This window comes from Peromyscus maniculatus, chromosome 4 (assembly GCF_049852395.1).
Source record: "Peromyscus maniculatus bairdii isolate BWxNUB_F1_BW_parent chromosome 4, HU_Pman_BW_mat_3.1, whole genome shotgun sequence".
Taxonomy (NCBI): domain Eukaryota; kingdom Metazoa; phylum Chordata; class Mammalia; order Rodentia; family Cricetidae; genus Peromyscus; species Peromyscus maniculatus.
In genome coordinates, this window is record NC_134855.1 from 27,605,067 (window position 1) to 27,628,461 (window position 23,395).

Below are 23,395 nucleotides of genomic sequence, written 5' to 3' on the forward strand. Positions count from 1 at the left end.
GAGAGAGAGAGGAGAGTGAGTGTGTGTGTGTGTACAGATAACAAAAGCAGAAATAGACAGATGATATTGTACCAAACTAGAAAATTTTTTGTGCAACAAAGTAAATAATCACAAAGTGGTAAGAGATAACCTACAGAATGGGAAAAAATATTTGCTAAATATACAAACCGAAAAGAGCTCAATACTCAAACCTAATGTTTTTAAAACTCATAGCAAAATAAATAATCTAATTTAAAAAGAAAAATACCTTTTTCAAAAAAAGACTTACAGAAATTTAAGTTAAAACCACAATGAGATGTCACTGTACTCCAGCCAGCATGGCTATTGAAAAGACAAAAGGTAACAAGTGCTGGTATAGCTGTAGAAAGATGAAAATCCTGCATATTATGGGTAAAAAAGTAAATTCATATAACCATTATGGGGAAAGTGTGATGATTCCTAAAACAAAACTGGATTAGACCTGTTATCTGACCCAGCAATCTTATGACTGGATATATATCCAATGGATTGAGTCAGTATGTGGGAGAAAAATTTGTACTTATTTATTTATTGTAGATATGGAGTGTGCATGTATGTATATATAAGCAGATGAGAGAATAAAAAGAAAATGTGATGCACACACGGAGGTGGAGGGGAATATAGTGCAGCCAATACAAAGAACAAAATCCTCCCATTTGCAACGAACTGGAAGATATTACCTGAAGTGAAAAAGTTAGACAAAGACAAATACTGCATTATCTCACTCATGAAATTAGATTTCGTGTTTTTTAGTGAAATCTAGAACAGTTGATTGACCTCACAGAAGTAAAACAATAGTAGTTGTCCATTGCAGGGTTTGCATGTGGAGCGAAGGTAATAAGAAAGATGTTGGTCAAAGGGAACATGATTACATTAGATTGGAGGGATAAATTTGAAGAGACCTTTGGGTAACTAAGTGATTATTTTCAATATTAATTTGCCCTGCATAAAATAGTCTGCATCTGAAGTAGCCAAAATACTGTTCAGACAAGAATAAAATGCAAAATCTGCCACTTTTAACTTGCGTGTTTACTCTTAAATAGTTATATAAAAATGCACAAGGATTTAATATCACTATTCTTCATGAAAATCTTCGAATACAGAAAAGCAAAAAATAATATCATAGGACTAATAGGTAAAACATATCACAAATATTTTTCCTTCAGAATTATGGTCAGTTTATTATTTTATAGATGCCTTATGGTAACCTATTATTTTTCAGAATAATTCTGAAAAAAAGAACTAAGGCTATGTAGTTGAGACTAGTTATTGCTCAGTTTTTATATTAAGAAAGAAGGCGCCGGGCGGTGGTGGCGCACGCCTTTAATCCCAGCACTCGGGAGGCAGAGGCAGGTGGATCTTTGTGAGTTCGAGGCCAGCCTGGGCTACCAAGTGAGTTCCAGGAAAGGCGCAAAGCTACACAGAGAAACCCTGTCTCGAAAAACCAAAAAAAAAAAAAAAAAAAAAAAAAGAAGGCATTGTTTACCTATACATGCAGACCCTGTTTCCACACCCTTCTATATTTGTAAAGTTACAAAAGGAAGCTTTAAGAGGAAGTTCTGGTCTCCTCTGCTTTTCCTTTGCAATCAGGTAGACTGGCAAAGGAAGAGCCAAGTGTTGTGTTGTAGTTTTTGTAAAAGAAAGGAACTGGATATTACAAGAAAGAATTATAGGGGAGACTTAAATGTCTCATGAGGTTGTCAGCTTTACACAAGCTGGGGTTATCAGGAAAGAGAAACTTCTAATGAAGAACTGCTTCATCTGATTGCTTATAGGCGAGTCTGTAGGGTATTTTCTTGAAGAATGATGGATGTGGAAGGGCCCAGCCCACCGGAGATTGTGGCACCCTTAGGCAGGGCATCCTGGGTGTCTTAAGAAAGCAGGTTGAGCAAACCATGAGGATCAAACTAGCATGTGTCCTTCCATGGTCTCTGCTTCAGTTCCTGTTTCCAGGTGACTACCTGAGTACCTGCTGTGATTTCCTTCATGCAGGACTAAGCTGTCAGGTGAAGTATACCCTCTCCTCCCTAAGTTGTGGTCATAATGTTCATCAACAATAGAAACCAAGCTAGGATACTTACAAGAAGTATAAAGTCATACAAAAAATGGGGAGATGAGGAAGGGCCTTTTTGAGTGACATTTTTAACAATAATACAAATAAGCCTGCTTTGGGTATAGGCAAGAAGCTGGGATGGAAATGGAATTCCAAGCAGAAAAATCAGAGTGATCCCCAGGGGAATTCAGAATACAGCAAACAGCGTCAGCTTTTCTTTATTCAAGTCATCCAGGTTAAGACCTTCTGATTTTTCTTATCCTAATCTTCTTTTGGAAAAGATACAAAAGTAAATTGTCAGTTCTAAGCACAAAGTTTAATAATGTTTCTGTTAGAGAGATTCCTTGGTACTTTTGAGGAGCAGAAACCGTTAATTCCCTGGATTAATTAATTCTGTGAATACTATTCTGAGGTTTTTAGAAATATTTTCTCAGTTATAGAGCTGATGTTTGCTTATTGTTCAAAAACTAAAAATAAAATATGTCCCTATTACCAAAGAACATGTGATAGTAATTGAAGAGGACACTGGTATCATGTTCCTATACTTACATACGTTAGTAATTATGAGGCTGCTGCTATACTGTTTTTATACTGACATATGATAGCACTTTTTTAATTAAGATTATCAAGTTAGGCATGGTTTTGTACTCCTTTAATCTCAGCACTTGAAAGGCAGAAGCAGAAAGATATCTGTGAGTTCAAGGCCAGCCTAATCTACATAGTGAGTCCCAGACCAGTTAGGGCTACATAGTGAGACCCTAATTCAAGAAAAAAAAATCATCATTATATAGCAACTTTGTGGCATGTTTTTTCTAGTTAACCATATCATTGTCCTTTCCCAGGATCTGAATAGCTTTCTCATGATTTGAATGGCTACCTATAAATAATAATTTGAATACTACAATGTTCTAACCATTTATGAGGGTAGCTTTTTTCCAAGAACAATCTATATTGTTATAATTTCTATGATATAGGAAATAAGAGTTAAGGCTTGCACTGTTAATTAGAGCTAACTAGCCTCTCAACACTATAAGCCAACTCTATTTTAGCTTTATATTATTTCCAGTAGAGGTTTTGCTGTCTCTACTAATGGTTCTGCTGGTTTGCAGTTTACTACCCAATCAGCTGAGCCAGGTCATCCCTGTTCCACATGGTGGTCCCCTACATTCATCTTCATGACAGGCCTCAGCTGAGCTGGATAGACAGCTGGGCTTCTCTCCACCTACATCCCTTCTCAACTGCAAGGGATCTAGGTGAGGTTGTGGACAAGGTAATAGCATTCCAAAGAGCCAGAGTGAAAAGCATGGGCTTCTTGAGGTTTAGAAAGAAGGTGTGAGCAGTGTCACACCTGTCACAGATCACAAGGCCCAGTGAAACTGCAAAAAAATATTCAGAGCCACTTTCAATCTGTCATACACATAATTTAAGATTTCTATATGACTCAAACATGGGAGTTGCTAAAATTTTATAGCCAAACATAATTGGCCTTATTGTAAGTACTATTCTTGGCCATAGAGGGGACCTAGGCCAAGGTGCTCGTTGCCTTGATTGTGGAGAGTGCCAAAACTTTATGAGCCTATCCCAAGACCTTCAGATTTGTGATGGATGCCTTCCTGTATGACTATCACGTCATTCTTGGTGATATCAAATAATATCACTTTTAAATTTTTTTAATGGTTATATTTTGTTTGTATGGATATTTTGCCTACACATGTGTCTGTGCACCACTTGAATGTTTGGTGCCAACAGAGGCCAATAAAGGCATTGGATCCTCACTAGAACTGTAGTTACAGACCATCACCACCATGAGGGTACTAGGAATTGAACCCTGCTCCTCTGCAAGAGCAGCCAGTGTTCTTAATGACTGAGGCACACAGGCTGTGTGTGAAAGAGCAGAACATAGAATTTGAGACTGGTTATCAAGCAAGGAAAGATGCACTATTGAGAGTATTCTGGTCCAACTGATTAACCAAATAGAGTTATGACGACGGTTGTTTGAGGAAGCCAAGCCTAGCAGAGTGTTCTGGATCTCTTACAGAATATGTATCCAAAAGATGTTTTAGAAGAGGTGGCCACCCAGTCATAATAAGAATCAAATGGAAACAATAACTGGTATAAAACGGGTTAATATGTTTCAAAGTTTTCTTTCAAAAATGAGAGAAAATGGAATGCTTATAAATAAAATGCCTGACTTGAATCAATGTGTGAAGATTGATTGGGAGCTGGATAGATGCAATAGAAAGAAGATTAGGGAAATGCCATCTAGGATTACTCTAACAAACATAAGTTAACCGAAGAGTAGAAAGGTTGTGGCTATTCATTTGTTATTCAATCCAATGATAATTATGTTGTAGTCATTTAGATGCAGCTCTCTATAGTGCTAATAGTGTGTTTTAGTCCAGTCACATCTGTTGTTGTACATATACTGTTTGAGATGTAAGCGCAGAGGATTGCTCTGTATGAAACTTACTATCAGTCTGAAAAGTGAAGCATTCAGTCTTGCCAATGCAGGATGGGAGCAGACTTCCTGTTTATAAATATTTAATGAGCTAACTTTAAAATCATTATAAAAAGTTTAGTGATGATTTAGTTATATCACATATCAAATAATGTCCATATTTTACTTAACATACAGTTTGTTCCTGATAATTGAAGAATTATTGGCCATTTAATTCTATGCCGCTGTGTATCTAAGTATGTCCACTAAGTACAGATCAATTTGTCATGTGCATCAATATAGAATATCATCACACAAAAGCCAGTTCATTATGTTTACTGTTAATAAAGTTTGTTTGACATTATTCCAATGACTTTATGGCATTTGATGTCACTCAGAATCAGAACAATTTATTAAGAATGGCTATTTAGTACTTTTATGATGTCATATTATCTAATATTTAGTCTTCATAGTTTTTTGAGTTTGACTTTTAAATACATTTAATAATGTATAATAATTTTATTCTTATATGGATAAGAACATCAATAAAACAGATTGAAAAAGGAATTCTACTGCATTAAGAGCAACCTGTTTAAATATAAGCCTAATTTTTATTTTATTGTATTCATTTTCTAATTCCTTTATTAATACAATTAATATGTTACATAATAAAACTGAGAGTTCAAAAATAAATATACTACTCTTCATAGAATCCTTATCTTCTCTACAGAAGGTCTCATACAGAAGTTGTGAGATCTTTAAGGATAAATCTAGAGCACAAAAAAATGGTTATTAGCTCTTATCAATATGCATACTCTCATTGGCTTCTTCTAAAACTTCTCATTTTTAGACTTGTCATGCTCAAATGTATCATAAGCTTAAGTGATGAAAACCAGAGTATAAAATTGTGTTGACTAGAATATATACAATCATCAGGAAATAATTAATATAGGAAGGATAGACTGAGTCAAGGTCCCTGCTCAGTGTGCGTATATTCCTATGAATGGAGACTCAGTAAACAGGCTGATACTGCTAATAAGCTGACAGTAGGAAGTATCAGTGAATTAATTATAGATAATTGAGTATCTGTGGTTTGTATTACAGTTTGGGGACTAAGTAACACCTTAAATTCTGAATGGTCAGCAAAAGTCAGGGCAATAAAGAAAATAAAGCCACTAAAATTTAGTTCTCTCAAAGCCAGTTTTCAGAGACTGATTTACATATTGAAAGGAAGCAGAAAAAATGAAAGCATTTATAGAACTGTAACAGGTATTTCCTTCAGAATAGATATAAACATAAACTTACACATTTGATTCTCATCATTACAGAATGTCTGTGAAATAAATACAGATTAACCTGAAGCATAAACTGAATCTTAGATCCCAGATGCTAGTGACTGGGTGACAGCTTGAATATCATAGTCTTTTCTGTTTTTTAGTCTTCATAGAATTTCATGAAGCCACATGATGGGTCTCCGAGGGAAAAGAGGGAAGGATATTGTAGAATGTAGGCTTTCTGAAGCATAGTAATATTAAAATGCTAAATTTGGGAAACAGGAGAAAGTGTTCAGTGTTTATTCTGCAAGTTATAAAAAAAGAAAGAATTACTGCACCTCAGATGACAGTTCCCTATGAGAGATAAGATTACCAGAGTCCTGGAAGCAAGTAGAACAGAGTCAATATTTTGTGAAAGAGTGCAATGTATAGGCCTCAGTGGTTTGAGAAACCTGACCTTAAATCCTTTCCTAGGACTGCTTCATACATTAAAGGGATGTCTGAAGAACACAAAATTATTCACTTCTATTTTAGCAAATAATTGTGGGTGAACTATTAAGATGTGTGTAGTTAGTTATATGTGCAGGAGCATTTCTCAGATTTGTTTATGGTTATGAAGGTTTTAGAGGAATGCTATGCCCACAAGATAAATGGAAGTAATTAAATTAACACATCAATTCCCAAAAATCCATCCCAACCATTGAAAGTAATGTTTTGGGAATATATTTAATGCCATACCAAAGTGTCCAAAGGGGAAAAAATACAAACTGATAATGACTCAATACTTGAAAAAAGAGAAGCTGGAGAGATGGCTCATCTGTTCAGAGCACTTACTTCTCTTGTGGAGAACACAGATAGGGTTCTCAGCACACACATGGCAGCTAACAACTGTCTCTAACTCCAGTTCTGGCATCCTCTGTTGGCCTCTGCAGGCACTACACACATGTGACGTACATACATGCATACAGGCTAAACACTCAGACATAAAATAAAAATAATAAATCTAAAAGATATGTATACATATAAAGTTTCCAAGACAAAAGAAAGAAGATACAATCATCCATGGAAAATATTTAGAAGCAGTACACTTTCTTTAGAGAACAATCGCCAGTGTCTAGAGTTGAAAATGTTCAGGCTTGGGCCTCAAGAGTCTTATTCCTCGGTGGTATAGCACTCAAGCCAAGTAAATAGGTCCCCCATTCTGTCCATGTAAGAAATCCTAATTAAATGCAGTGTCACCAAAAACTAAAACATGAAAGTAAAAAGGGGGAGTTGGGAAAATAGATTTGGTAACAGGGGAAGAGAGGACAGTGAATAGGGACTTGGATCCAAAACTATTTTATATATATGTATGTGTAAATATGTGTGTGTGTGTGTGTGTGTGTGTGTGTGTGTGTGTGTGTGTGTGTGTGTGTAACTTTAAAAGAACAAATAATTCAGAACCTGTCATACAACATTAAAAGATTGTGTCAATACATGAATGATTATATAGGAGTGCCAATAAATACTGCTCAAATATTAGAATTTAATGTTTGGGGGCTAGTGAGGTTTCTCAGGAGGTAAAAGTGTGGCATGCATCTCTAGGAACTTGAGTTATAGCTCTAGAGCCCATAGAGAAGTCTAAGGAAAGAACCAAGTTCAGTGTTATTCTCTTGACCTCCACACACATGCATGTGTGCCCATATATATCATACACAAGACTGCACATAAATTTTAAGAAAAGTATTAAATGGATTGGGCCTGGAGGTCCACAACAGAGATATAAATATCTAAAGAGAAAGTATAGGGATGTCAAATCTACAGTGGCCTTCCTTGAAAGATAGTTTCTTGCTTTCCTAATGAAAGACCCTGAAAGATTTTAGGCAATTTTAAGTATGTAGACTCTAAGTGACTAGTTGTATGTCTGCTTGCACTGTTTAACTTTTTAAATGAACTGTTGAACAGTATGTTAATTTCTCCCATCAATCTTTTGGAATCAGGTTAAAGCCTGCCCCGAATCCTGTCATCCGACACTCTCCCAGCATTTTCTCACTCGCATTTCAGATGCTCTGCGACAGCATTTTTTTTAATTTGTAACTATGCTGTCACTGAAAACTTTCTTATAAGGAGCCACATGTCCCTTTCTTGAAACACTAGGACAGTGTTCTTCATTTGTAATGTAGTTTTGTGGCTTCAGTGATGTGACTGTATAGTACCTGTTAAAGTGATCACTGAAAGGGTTCTTCACAGCACAGGTCCACCACTGTGACATTACACTCTCCATAATACTGAGAGATTAGATGAAATCTTTTTCAGTTTACTTATTTTTATTTAATTGCTCTGTCAAGATCACCTGTATAAGCATGCTGTGCTACCACTGACCCTGTTGTTTCTTTTTCAAAAAGCACCTTGTAACTTAATGAAAGGATTTAGAGAGTACACCACAATATAAAGTTTTGTAAAATCTTGACTATAAATCAACTCTCATCCCTTCAATAATACTGAAAAAACTTGCCCTTACATTAAAAAACTTTAGAAAGAAAAGAAACTAAAAATAATCTTTTTTTCAAAAAAGAAAAACTGAATTTTACATATGATTTTGACAGCGGAGAACACAAAAGTGTTTGGGTACATTTAGAAGTTTGTTTTTTAAATTGTGTGACTTCTCAATTTTCAACATTAAATGTACAGTTTATGTATTTACATATATTTCAGGCTACATTATTGGAATTTTGAAGTCATGAAAACACCAGATGAACCAACCTGCAACACCTTGAATTCACATTGGAAAATAAAGAGAAAGCTTAAAGAATGTGGCCTATAGAGGCGGGTAGCACCTGGAAACATTAACCAGCTGGTAGTGTCAAAACAGACCAGTTTCTAGAAGTAGAGATTATTCTAGTCCAGTACCAAGGTTCAAGAAAAAAATGTACAACTAAAAACTTTTTGCCCCCCCTCCTCTGCTTCAGACAGGTACTAGCACAGGTGAATTATGATTTTCCCTGGTTGAGAGTATTTGGTTTTGCCTATGTAGACCATGCCTAGGAATGAAATGCGTTTTATTTAATGTAGATTATAATGGGAAACATTTTCACAATGGCAGATTTCAAAGACTTGGTTCCAAACTGAGCCGAAGCTTCCCGATATATTTCGTAGTCCAGGAAAACTGTGCTGTGCTGGCCCTGTTTTGAGGGCCACCATGCTCTCTAATAGAAGGATATCATCTTATTGCTGATATCTTTGGAGCGCCCCAAGCAGACACAGAAAATGAATGGAGGCAAAGAGTGTGACGGAGGAGACAAGGAAGGAGGTCTTCCAGCTATACAGGTTCCTGTGGGTTGGCAGCGGCGTGTGGATCACAATGGCGTGCTTTACATCAGGTGAGCTCTTCCTGTCTCTGTTACCTCCAGGTTTGCAGTTCCAAGATTAAGGCAATAAAAGACTGATCTTCTCCAAGGGAACAAAATATTGTGACTGACAGCACCTAACATAAACTTGAATAAATGACCTCTGTGCTAGAAATGCAGAAGTATTTTTATTCTGTGCTGCTTAGCAATGTAAATTTCCTTAGATTACTGAAGAGAATCTTTATGTATAACTTGTGTCTATGTAAAGTTATCTTTCTGCTTCCCTGTAATGAGGATATAGAAAACACAAAGCCTTCTAAAAGAAACATATAAACAAGAATACTATAGTCACAGAAGAATGTAAAATACTAGAAACAGGCCTAATATCTCTTAGCAATATCACCCTGTTTCATAGTACTTCATCGGGCTTTTCTGAGGCTAATTAGCAATTTTCATGGTTAGATCCCTTAACTAAAAGTAACTTTTATATTTTCTGTATAGACTTTTAATCAATTTTCTTACCTGTAATAGCAAAAACAAAAATTCATGATGCACATGGCCTGCCCTTTTATATTATTATGGTGTGTGTGTGTGTGTGTGTGAGAGAGAGAGAGAGAGAGACAGACAGACAGACAGACAGACAGACAGACAGACAGAGAAAGAACAAATTGAATGGAATAAATTGGCTGTTTTAGCCCCTAACCAGGCATGGTGGTACACATCTTTAATCCCAGTGCTTGGGAGGGAGAGGCAGGTGGCTGAGTTCAAGACCAGCTTGGTCTATATAGCAACCTCTAAGCCACCCATTGCTACATATTGAGACCCTGTCTGAAAGACAAAAACAAAACAAAGTTTTACCCTTTTTATTAAAAAAATGACCCTTAAATTCATTACTTTTTAGTTTTTTAATAAATAATGAAAGTTGGATATCGTAAATCTTTGTGATACAATTTAAGAACAGAAATGTTTCAAAGACATGTAACATCATTATAATCTTGGTATTACCTTCAATATGGCTTTTATAACCTGGCTTCAATAAAATTCTTCAGTTCTACAAAGATATATATATATTTGGTGGTACATGCCTTTAAAGTCAGCATTTAGGAGATAGAGGTAGGAATAGCAGGGTTTCAAAGCAGGCTTTGGCTACATAGTGAGTCAGAAGCCAATCTGAGATACTGGGAGTCCTGTCTTTAGGGAAAAAAAAAGGTAAAACTAAAAATACATGAATGAACTGTTCTTTGCTATATGAACATGAAGACTCGCATGCCCAGATCTCAAGAATTCAGCTCAGATGTGGGTTTGTTTGCTCTGGGTAAGATATTTCTTGAGGTAAAATTTAGTTCCAATTGAAATTCCTTTGCCACATACATTTCTTTTTTCTGACATTTTAAAGGTATGCTTTGCTAATTGTAGTAAAGGAATAATGAGAATGTGAGGTCCGGCCCAGGGAAAAAAGATACATACACAAGACTCATGACTAATCTTCTCAAAGTATTTTTATTGCCAATATTCTTCATGGATTGTCAGAAATATTTTGTTGTTAATACAACACTGCACATTATCTGTGACATGTTTGTGTTTATGACTGTTAAAGATTATAAAGAAAAATGTATATTCAGGTATACTAAGTGATTCCAAAATTTTTATAACTACTTATGAGATCAGCTTTTCACATTGCTGTGAGCAAAAATCAGGTCAAGTTTTAGAGTCAAGAAACCAAACTAAGGTCTAAGAATCCACAGTTACCTTGTTCCTGAGTTTCCAAGTCTCCCTAGTCTTGAATGTCTGATAATCCTCTTAGCATGCGGTCTCCAAATCCAATCTGATCACCAAGAATTCTTAGAGAGGAGCTTCCCAGATCAGAGCATCAATCTGACCTGTTCGGCTAGGACTGAATCACTGCTGGAGCACTGGTGGGAAGTGCGCCCCCTCTGCCGCTCCCTTCAGCTTAGTGTCCAGCTGGCCCTGCCTGGAGGCATGGAGGGCCATGGTAAGCTCTCCGCCTGTTTCCAATGCTTTACGATAACTATTTTATGTTAATTATTACTCCTAAAAGTTAATTAAATAGCTGTAACCGGAAAGAAAAAAAAAAAACCCTGAGTGGTAGGAAATATTTTTAAAGTATCTGGAGTATTCTTAATAGAATTTAGGAATTCTTCACTTTAGGCTAAATTTTACAGTAAATCCCTCTGGATTGCCATCCATTCACTTTCTTTTAAGTAAAATATTGAGCAGTTTCTTTTTACTAAACTTACTAATTCTTCATGGGAAAAAAATCAAAATGATATATTTTAGTGACACTTTTATTAAACTTATCAAAACTTTAAAGCCATTATTGCCCCTGTGTGCTCTGGTGAAACTCCAGTCTATAATGTGAAAATTACTGTTCTTTCATGTAATCTAAAACACTTTAGTTCATTTAACTAAGTTTAGGATTTTTTTTTTTAGATTTTTTTTTTCTTTTGTGGCAAAGTCACTTGTATTATTTTCTATGAACACAAGATGAGTTGCATTTTAACCTAGCCCATTTCAAATACTTCCTGTGTTTCTGTGGAGGCAGACTAGACTCCATTCAAGAGTAACACTTCATATATGAAACAGGATATTGTTCTGGATGAATCTGACCAGAAGGCTTAAGGGGAGGTTTTTCTAAATAGTTACAAATAAAATATAATCTCAAAATATATATAAATTTCAAAGCAGAGTATGCATTTATGTTGTAAAAATCAACCTATTAATAATAAAATGTCCTAAAATGCAAATTCTGTTTTTAAACAATCCCCTAATGTAAATAAGTAGCACAGACTTGTCCTTTCACCTGACTCGGTAAGTAATGTATAGACTTGGAGGAACCCATGTTTACTTCAGCTGACTCAGTACCTAATGAATAGACTTGATTGGAATCATGCTTATTTCACCTGACTCAGTACCTAATGTATAGATTTGAAGGGTCCATGCTTACCTCACCTGACTTAGTACCTAATGTATAGACTTGATTGGAATCATGCTTATTTCACCAGACTCAGTACCTAATGTATAGAGTTAAACAGACCCATGCTTACTTCAGCTGACTCAGTACCTAATGTATAGACTTGAAGGGTTCATGCTTACTTCAGCTGACTTAGTACCTAATATAGACTTGAAGGGACCCATGCTTACTTCAGCTAACTTAGTACCTAATGTATAGACTTGAAGGGACCCATGCTTACTTCAGCTAACTTAGTACCTAATGTATAGACTCAAAAGGACCCATGCTTACTTCAGCTGACTCAGTACCTAGTGTATAGACTCAAAGGGACCCATGCTTACTTCAGCTGACTCAGTACCTAATGTATAGACTTGAAGGGGCCATGCTTACTTCAGCTGACTCAGTACCTAATGTATAGACTCGAAGGGGCCCAATGCTTACTTCAGCTGACTCAGTACCTAGTGTATAGACTCAAAGGGGCCCAATGCTTACTTCAACTGTCTCAGTACCTAATGTATAGACTTGAAGGGACCCATGCTTACTTCAGCTGACTCAGTACCTAGTGTATAGACTTGAAGGGGCCATGCTTACTTCAGCTAACTTAGTACCTAATGTATAGACTTGAAGGGACCCATGCTTACTTCAGCTGACTCAGTACCTAGTGTATAGACTTGAAGGGGCCATGCTTACTGTTTTTACTGACGTCAAAACCTGAGCCCGGTAACCTATACAGCTCTTTATGACTACCTAACACTCCATTTCTTAAAAAGTTCACCTTCTTCTGTCAGTTCTACCTAATACCTGTCTCCCTTTCTGTACAGTCTTTCTGTTCGCTATAATTTGAATTAGATTATACTTATCTATCTTCAAAGAAACACTGAGGGGATGGGAAGAAACCTAGATGGAGGCTCCTCTGCCTCCACAGAAACAGGCGGTAGACACAGGATGGAATTGTTATCTCCATTTTTTTTTTTTTTGTACTTTATAACTTCCTGGTTTGAACTTTAGCATGTTGCAATGTCACTTTCTCCTCAGAGAGCTTAAAGCAAACCTTATTGTTCAAATAAATAACATCATTTTATGGGCTTTTTTTTTTTTTTTGGTTCATTTTTATTTTTAAACAGGGTTTCTCTGTGTAGCCCTGGCCTCAAACTCACAGATATCTGCCGGCCTCTGCCTCCCAGGTGCTAGGATTAAAGGCGTGTAATGCCGCCGCCGCCGCCACCGCCACCACCACCACCACCCAGCATACTTTATGTATTTTTCGTCTTCCTTTCTTACCTGTTTATGTCCTTTCTTAAGAATAGTTTTCCCATCTTTAATCTATTCCTGGTTTTTTAAATGCTTTCTCGTTTTCTATGAACATATGTATTTTTCTGAGAAATATTTCTGTTCCAAAGAAAGAGATAGTGTTAAAGTCTGTAATTTAGTAGCTAACATAATATTGGCAAAGAAAATGTTTTTCCCTGGTAAGAAAATATTATCTTGTGAAGGGACAATAAGTCTGTAAATTGTGCTTTTTTATAGTGTGTGTCATCAGAATTATTTCCTGATATGTTTTTAAACTATTTTTACAGTCCCAGTGGTTCTCTGTTGTCTTGCTTGGAGCAGGTTAAAACATACCTGCTTACTGATGGAACATGCAAGTGTGGCTTGGAATGTCCTCTTATTCTTCCCAAGGTAACCGTCACAGTCCAGTATAGCAGGGTTTGGTTTTGGTGTTTTGGTTTGGGTTTGGTTGTAGATATTTTATATATTTGCTTTACTCATTTCGCATCTCATTTTTATGTTAGGCTTCTGGTCTTAAGTTCATTTTAATTTTTTTTATGTGCACTTTGGAATGCTTAAAGATTGTGAAAAAAATAATTTTTATTTTCAAAGATGACATACTGATTATTTTATTGTTCCTTTTATTAGAACTGCTTCTAGTATAGTACTTTTATTCACTACTGTGGCTACTCAAATCCATAATGTTATTCTTAGCACTGGTATCAGTAAATCTGCCACAGATGCTCTTAAAATCACAAACTTCAGCTCCCATAGTAAAAATTGGAAGTAGTTTTATTACTTTACAAAGTAAAAAGCAAATTAATTTAAAAAGGTGAAATATTTGGTATGAAAATAGATAGTTATTCTCTGAAATGTGTATTTACTACTAGTTTTTAAATTAAAGACTAATAAACACCTTTTTCTTTTTTGTATGTTACCATATTTTTAACTACTGAGTTGCCTCATCCAGCCTTGGTGGGAGAGGAGGTGCCTGGTCTTGCTGCAGTTTGATGTGCCAGGACTGGCTGGTGTACATGGAAGCCCTGCCCTTTTCTGGGGAGAGGGGAGAAGAAGTGGATGAGGCGGGTAGAGGGAAGGGAGGGGAAACTGTGATCAGGCTGGGAAAAAAATAATAATTAATTTAAATAAATAAATTTTGATGGGAAGATTTATATGATAAATGAGAATTTTTGACGTACAACGGTTTTAGATCAATGAGGAGGTAATATTGGTATAGCAATAAAAGTAAGCTGCAAGGAAAGTGGGCATACAAGAATGCTGTGGAGAAAGTGAGAATATAGGATGCTGTGGCTTTTCATGTTTTCACTGTGTGCTTCATTTTGTTTTTGTGTTTTCACCCCATTAGGAAGTCTCTAAATCAGAAACATTACCAGATAGTTTGCCCTTCCCTATGTTTAATTAGCTTAGATATCATACAATTTGTATAATTTTAATTGTTTGTCACTAAAAAAGTATTTGGCCAGAAGTATTTTTAAATTATGTAAAGTTGTTTTTCTTCCATTTAAAATCTTAAAGGTTTAATTTCTACTTATAGCTTAATCTATGTACAGTGTTTCTCTTTGTAAACAAGAGGGGTTTTTATTAAATATTTTCATGGACCTACTATCAACAGATGCTGTGGTTTTTCCAGGTGTTTAATTTTGATCCTGGAGCTGCTGTGAAACAGAGAACCGCAGAAGACGTGAAAGCGGATGAAGATGTCACCAAGCTATGTATACATAAGAGGAAAATCATCGCAGTGGCCACACTCCATAAAAGCATGGAGGCCCCACATCCTTCTCTGGTGCTCACCAGTCCTGGAGGAGGAACAAGTATGTAGTATTATTGTAGAGTTAGGAGATGTCTCTGACTCCACTCCAAGACAAAGAATAGCTAGAAAGCACTTTGCAAGGAATTTCCCAGTCTGTATTTTGAACATCCACAGTTTTTTTGTGTGTTCTACCATTTTGAATACAAACAGCAAATTTTATCTGAAAAGTTACTGTGGATCTATTTCTAAAATTTTCTTATTCATATCATGCAGTAACACAATCAAAATCAATACTAACCAGCAAATTAAAAGTCTTTGTAAATACCTACAGACAAGCTTGCAGGCAAAAAGGCTACATTGTTTTATAGGGAAACAGCCACTTACATAGGGCTAGATTTCAGTGGATAAAGATCAAGTCTCAAATATTGCTTAGAAATATTATTAGAAATTTGTTGTATCTTATTATATTTTATTTTATTATTAACCCTTAGAAGTCTGTGTGTTTTCTGATGAGAGACAGAAAGAGGGTAGATCCAGATGGGAGGGAGGAACTGGGAAGAGCAGAGCAGGGGGAAACTGTAATCAGGATATGTTATATGAAAAAGTCCATTTTCAATCATAAGTAAATAAGAAGTTAACCATGTTAGTTTTTTAGTCATAATAGCTAATTATTAAGCACTTACCCAAGTACAAATCACTTGGCCCAGAGCTTTTTATGATATACTCCCAACACATACACATACATTCCTTGTAAGTAAAAAATTTTAGTACATTTGTTTATTGAAGTGTGTTTGTGTACATGGATGTACACCCATGCACATGGATGGGCACAGTGCACATGGTCAGAGGTCAACTTGCAAAAGTAGGTTCTCTCTAATGGGCCAAACTCAGCTTGTCAAATGTAGGGGCAGGTGCCTCTACCCACTCAGCTGCCTCACCAGCACTGACACTACCCTTTGTGAAAAATGGCAGTCACAGCTAAGTGACAGGGTATTTGTTCAATTGCCATGTGCTGTTAAGTTTGATTTTCCAAGTTGTACATAAATATATTCACTAACGTCAAATGCTACTTGATGAGGAAGAATATAATGTCATCTGAATGTAGAAATAAAGGACATTCCCCTATGCCACCACAATCCAGTGATACTGATAAAGTTCCATGAGCTAACATGTAGTCTATATTAAAGTTCCTTTTATTTTCCTACTAATAATCCTTCTAGCTATTTTAAAAGTTCATTCCTTTTTTTAGAATCTAGAATATAACCAGAGATTGTACACTGTAATTAGCTTTTACATTTCTTTAATCTTCAATTCCCCAGTTTGTGCCAATCTTTCATGACATTGACATTTTTGAGGCACATAGGCCAGCTTTGCAGAATGTTCCTCAGTTTGGATTTTTTAATTGTTTTCTCACATTACATTTATGCTCAGTTTGGTAGGAATGATACATAAATGATATTCTATCTTCATCAAAAAGTACATAATGTCAGCTAATCTTGTGTTGACAATATTAAATTGGATTACTTGCTTAAGATTGGGTCCATTCAAGTTTTCCACTGTTAAGGTATTTTTCCCTTAATTTGTCCTCTATGTGATTACTTGAAGCTAAGGAACGTCTGTTCATAGCACTCATGAACTCCCTTCAAAATTGCACAGCCTATCTGACAATGAAACAATAACTCAAAATGAATACAACTGAGCTCCCAAGTGTTTGTTTAATGGACAGTTGATTCTGTCCTACAAAATTCTAAAAAATATCATCATGATGTATATAACCTATAATAATCATCTAAGACTTAATGGCAGCACTCAAAGACTGGGACTCAGAATCAGGACCAGCTTTGAAAAAAGAATTTAGGCATAAAAGAATAGCATGAGTGTACCATAATTAGTGTGTGGCCTAGGTGGAGTGGAAGATTAAATAATAAATGAACTGGGGCCAAACCATTGAGAGCCCTGAATGCAAGAACATATACATGTCATACACATAATTAAAAGGACTCAGGGCAAAAATGCCAAGAAAGAAAAAACTGGCATTTAGTTGTTCTTAGCATAGAGCTGCTCTCCAGTAACCCACTAACTTTGAACAAGGAGTAGTTGAAAGAATTGCTCCACTGAGGTAGGTGAGAAAAAAAGCTTTCAGGGAGCTTATTTCTTAACAAGGCTAGTTTTAAAATTCATATTGATTCCAACACTGTAAAGGAACATTTGATAGTAATAAATTATTTAAAATTTACCATTGTCCTGCCACCTTAGTATGGCTGTTATCACTTTGCATGTATTTTGCATATATATTGTATATGCTTTATTTTTTTAGATTTTTTTTTATTTTATATGTGTTTGCCTGCATGTATATATGTGCACCACATACATGCCTGGTGCCAAAGAGGTCAAATAAGGACATCTGATCTCCCGGAACTAGAGTTACAGGTGGTTGTAAGCTGCCATGTGGTTGCTAGGAACCCAACCCAGGTCTTAACCACTGAGCATCTCCAGCCCACACTGTTCTTAAACATGCTGAGCCTGTGCAGCCTTCTATCACAGCATACTCCTGTCTCCACAGTTTGCCCCGTTGCTCTAGAGACCCAGCAGAATCTTGATCTAGATCTTTTTGCTGTGCCTGTGCACACAAGTTCAATTCTTTTTTTTTTTTTTTTTTTTTTTTTTTTTTTTTTTTTTTTTGGTTTTTTGATACAGGGTTTCTCTGTGTAGCTTTGCGCCTTTCCTGGGACTCACTTGGTAGCCCAGGCTGGCCTCGAACTCACAGAGATCCGCCTGCCTCTGCCTCCCGAGTGCTGGGATTAAAGGCGTGCGCCACCACCGCCCGGCCACAAGTTCAATTCTTGAAATTAAAGATACAATGAGAGTGTGCCCCATCTCCTTTTAGAGTGGTGTGTGCTGTTGGATTAACTATACTGTTTTATTAGCTTCAGGTTTTATGTTATCATAAACTGGGGTTTGAGTAATTCAGACTTCAGACATCCTGAGCAGTTTTCACCTCCCTGTAGCATAAATAGTAACGTAGTTCCCCATTTGTTCTTTAAATGTTGTCCCTGACCAGTGCCAAGCTCTCTCACTTGCTGACTGTGCTTTCCTGCCTGTCGTTCACCATCAGCCTGACTCTTGTCCACTTGGCGTCCCTGTTACTTTAAAGTTAGTAACAATTTGTCCTCAGGAATAGAAGAAATTCTTCTGAATCATTGCTGTTGTATAAATTCTGTTAGCTGAATATAAAAAAATGCCACTGCTGTCTGTATCTGAATCATGGAACTGTTGGTAATTATATAAGTATATTGATAATTAGAAAATATGCAAACAAATGACTCTTACTACTATGTAGAATATATTCCATGAATATATTCCATATTCTTGCTACTACATTTAACATTATTCCCTTCTCACTATACGCCAAGTACAATGTCCTACATATCTTAATTCATTGTTTCTTTAATTAAGAACCTTTAATAATCCCTCTTTAATGAAAAAATTATCCTCAGTTCTGTATATCTTCTGTATTCTGTTATGTTGTTGAGTCCCAACATAATTACTCTTGTGAAGAACCTCTGCCATGCTCTAATCAGAAAGTCTACATAATATTCCGAGGTGGGAGGGGAACACATCTTCATTTCTCTCATTGTGCTAGAATCTGTGTACTCCAGGTTGGGAAATGCTGTCTTAGAAGTTATTATATGATTTGACCTGTATCCTCTCTTGCAAATAGTAAAAGTCGATTCATTTTAAGTGTGTAATTATCCCTTTAAGTATATCTGATTGCAAATGAATCTAAGTATAATTGCTAATATGCTTTTAAGTCTCAAAATAGATATGGCGAATCTGTAGTATGATTGGCGCCACTTTCACCTCTTGTGCCTTAATAGACTTTCTGGCATTTTCTCATGGAGTACAGCTAGAAAAGCATTCTTTTCAACACAGCACTCTAAGCAGCCTACACAGATTTAATGGGAATTAGCCTATGAGAATATTATTTGCCATCTTTATTTTAGAAGGTGCAACTTTATATAATACTTAACTATCCTTAGGGCCTTAAAAAATAAAAATAAAAAAACCTTAAACCTAGAATTCTGACATGATAAGCTGAAAATTCTGTATGATAAGCCAGCTTCCTTTTGTTGCCTGTATTCTGTCTGATCTCCAAAGGAACTGAAAGGATTCCAAAAGGATGGAGAAATAAACTGATGTAGAAAGGGAATACTCAATTGCAACTTGAACACCCCAACTAAATTTTAGATGAGAAGTCTGTCCTTATAAAATGATTGTAATATTGTACCTAAGTTGGTGGACTGAAGCTGTCTTTACAGTAAGAGCCAATTAAGAAATTGTACTGTATAGAATTTCAGACATGATAGGAGGCTAATCATGATAATCACTACATGTATTCTTGTTATCATTGCCTATAGAGAGAACTGGAACCTCATTCACTCAAATCACAGAGATTAAGGGCTTGCTCTTACAGTCTCAGTTTGGGGATGAGGAACTATTACCACAGCATCGAGGGAGGTTTCAGTCAAGTAATGGAAACAGTTCCAGAGCAACACATCATCTTATAGAATCAACAGTATAGCTAACTAACATAAGAAGAGGTGCCACAGAGATTACAGTTTTCTATTGTGACTTCTGAAAATTTGGAAATCCGGCAACACAGCCACACTGCCATTACCATCTGGCCTGTCAGTCTTGAGTTTGAAATTCTAAATATTAAAATGACTAATGTCAGTCTGTACTGATTGTTATGGCCAGGCTTTCTTAAGAAACAAGGAGAAAACAAGTGTAATAAAGAGTTATTAAGAACCTTTCATCATCTAGTAGTGAATAACGTGTTTTGTTTAAATCAAAGTTTAATAGCTTATAGAACTTCTTTAATTACATAGTGTCACAGCTTTTGTTCATAAATTTGCATTCCCAGGTGCCCTTGTCTTACCCTTCTCAGTTTTCTCTTTTCCTCCCTTCTTCCTAACACAAAGTAATTGAAACAATTAACAAAATTCTTTTCTCTTTCACATCAGATGCAACTCCAGTAGTACCTTCACGGGCAGCAACTCCAAGATCAGTAAGAAACAAGTCTCACGAAGGAATTACAAATTCTGTAATGCCTGAATGTAAGAATCCTTTCAAGTTAATGACTGGATCATCAAATGCCATGGGAAGACTATATGTGCAAGACCTGCCTGGAAGTCAGCAGCAAGAACTCCACCCTGTCTACCCCCGACAGAGATTGGGCAGCAGTGAACATGGACAGAAATCTCCATTTCGTGGCAGCCATGGAGGCCTACCCAGCCCAGCATCATCAGGTTCCCAGATCTATGGAGATGGCTCAATCTCTCCAAGGACTGACCCACTTGGAAGCCCTGATGTCTTCACAAGAAATAACCCTGGTTTTCATGGAGCTCCCAATTGCAGTCCTATTCACCTGAATAGGACTCCTCTTTCTCCACCTTCAGTGATGCTACATGGTTCTCCCATACAGTCATCCTGTGCAATGGCTGGAAGAACTAATATACCTCTTTCCCCAACCTTGACTACAAAGAGTCCAGTAATGAAAAAACCAATGTGTAATTTTTCAACTAATATGGAAATACCACGAGCAATGTTCCACCACAAACCACCCCAAGGCCCACCTCCCCCTCCTCCACCTTCTTGTGCTCTTCAGAAAAAGCCATTAACATCTGAGAAAGATCCACTTGGCATTCTTGACCCTATTCCTAGTAAACCAGTCAATCAGAACCCTATTATCATTAATCCAACCACTTTCCATTCAAATGTCCACTCTCAGGTACCTGTGATGAATGTAAGCATGCCTCCTGCTGTTGTTCCTTTGCCAAGTAATCTCCCTTTGCCAACTGTAAAACCTGGTCATATGAATCATGGGAGTCATGTACAAAGAATTCAGCATTCAGCTTCAACCTCCCTGTCCCCTTCTCCAGTGACATCCCCAGTGCACATGATGGGGACTGGAATTGGAAGGATTGAGGCATCGCCCCAAAGATCACGCTCATCTTCCACATCATCAGATCATGGAAATTTCATGATGCCACCTGTAGGACCCCAGGCCACTTGTAGTGGCATAAAGGTTCCACCTAGGTCACCAAGGTCAACAATAGGTTCCCCAAGGCCATCAATGCCATCAAGCCCTTCTACCAAGTCTGATGGACATCATCAGTACAAGGATATCCCTAACCCGTTAATTGCTGGAATGAGTAATGTACTTACTACCCCGAGCAGTGCAGCTTTTCCTACTGCATCTGCGGGAAATGGTTCTGTAAAGAGTCAGCCTGGTTTGCTGGGGATGCCTTTAAATCAGATCTTGAACCAGCACAATGCTGCCTCCTTTCCAGCAAGTAGTTTACTCTCAGCAGCAGCCAAAGCACAGCTAGCAAATCAAAACAAACTTGCTGGTAACAACAGTAGCAGCAGTAACAACTCTGGAGCTGTTGCCAGCAGTGGCAGCTCTGAAGGACACAGCACTTTAAACACCATGTTCCCCCCGACTGCCCACGTGCTTCTCCCAGCAGGTGAAGGTCAAAGTGGTCGAGCAGCACTAAGAGATAAGTTGATGTCTCAGCAAAAGGACTCACTACGGAAAAGAAAACAGCCACCTGCCACAGTGTTGAGTTTGCTCAGACAGTCTCAAGTGGATAGTTCTGCAGTTCCTAAACCTGGACCCGACTTGCTGAGGAAGCAGGGGCAGGGGTCGTTTCCCATAAGTTCAATGTCTCAGTTACTACAGTCTATGAGTTGTCAAAGCTCTCACTTGAGTAGCAATAGTACCCCGGGTTGTGGGGGATCAAATACTGCTCTGCCTTGCTCTGCCAACCAGCTGCATTTTCCAGATCCTAGTATGAATCCCAGTGTTCTTCAGAATTCACTGACACAGAGCATACCTTTAAGAGGGGAAGCCGTGCACTGCTACAACGCAGCCACTAACTTTGTTCACAGTAACAGTCCAGTCCCCAGCCACCATCTTGCAGGTTTAATAAATCAGATTCAGGCTAGCGGGAACTGTGGGATGCTCAGTCAGTCGGGCATGGCGTTAGGAAATTCATTACATCCCAATCCACCTCAGTCAAGAATTTCAGCGTCCACCACTCCAGTGACACCAAACAGCGTTGTTAGCAGCTATAATCAAACAAGTTCTGAAGCAGGTATGATTTTACTAGAAAAAAGTACCCAAAGGTACTAAAGGTTTCTACAGTTTTTAAATTTTTGTACCAAAATATTTATTATGATAAGAAATGTTCCTTTCCCCATTGTGAAAATTCTCACTTCTTTGGTATTTATAATGTTATTTACAGAATGCTAGGGACTTGTCTTTTGGAAAAAATACCAGCTAAGAGGATTCCATGTGTTTTTTGTTACTTGTTGTCCATCTGTGTCATTTTGAATATTGTTTGACTTTCAATCGGTTTCATAACCATTGGACTGTACACTGCAAATGAAGCCATCGGAGGCAAGGTCTCCTGGTTCACGCGAGAGAGTCCTTGGTCTTCGCCAATATAAAAGGTGTTTACCCAGCTGTGGTTTGTGTACAGGTAAATGAAGCTCGTCTTGGGAAACCCAAAAATACAAAAAGAAATGGATTTTTTTTCTTGCTGATCAACAGAAATAGGTAAATAGGTAGGAAAGGGTCACTAGAGGTAGTGAAGTAGGAAGCTGTCTTCTAATGTGTTTCTTATCATAGTTTGCTATCCTTCATTATTTGTTCAAGAAAATTCAAGCATGGAGATTGGCTACTTCCTTTTAAAACAAAAAAAATAATAATTAAAATTTTATAGTAAAATAAGGCTTGAAAATCTGATTTCCAGATTTTTTTATGGAAATGCTTTAAAATAGAACTAAACTATATTTTTAGCATCAGTGTTAAGGTTTTGTACCCAAATTAAGTATAAATCTTCACCCACTATTAATTAAGTTCATGCAAAAATAGGCACATTAGAAAAAAGAACTATGTTTTTGCACAATAAAATCCTTAGAAATTGTTAGTAGAAAAAACTATCCTGGAACACTAGAGAAGTAAACTAATTCAAGCAGCAGAAAAGTTGGTCATGGAAACAATAGAGAAAACCCTTGAAACCCAACACTGACGATTCCAGTCTTGTAGGAAACAAGGAGGAAATAAAAGATGATTCAGGGACCCTAGCATTCATATTTAAAACCAGCGGGATTGAAAAAACTAAACTGTTTGGAGACAGAGATATAGCTCAGCAGTAGATCCCTTGTCTGACATCCACAAGACCCTGAGTTCAATCCCCAGCACCGTG

The 23,395-nt window shown here is 37.0% G+C and overlaps 1 protein-coding gene across 21 annotated transcripts in view; it reads left to right on the top strand.

Annotated features, from left to right (window-relative positions):
* The window catches only part of Mbd5 (methyl-CpG binding domain protein 5), a 368,286-nt gene that overhangs the window by 297,172 nt on the left and 47,719 nt on the right, over positions 1 to 23,395 (top strand). For 18 of the 21 annotated variants that reach the window (XM_076569410.1, XM_076569418.1, XM_076569408.1 and 15 more), the window contains 4 exons: positions 8,477 to 9,141; positions 13,657 to 13,759; positions 15,000 to 15,180; positions 20,144 to 22,279. In XM_076569410.1, the coding sequence (XP_076425525.1) occupies positions 9,029 to 9,141; positions 13,657 to 13,759; positions 15,000 to 15,180; positions 20,144 to 22,279 (2,533 nt within the window). In that variant the 5' untranslated portion in view covers positions 8,477 to 9,028. The remainder of the gene's footprint in view (positions 1 to 8,476; positions 9,142 to 13,656; positions 13,760 to 14,999; positions 15,181 to 20,143; positions 22,280 to 23,395) is intronic. The other 3 variants (XM_042275264.2, XM_076569427.1, XM_076569417.1) reach the window with 2 other exon arrangements.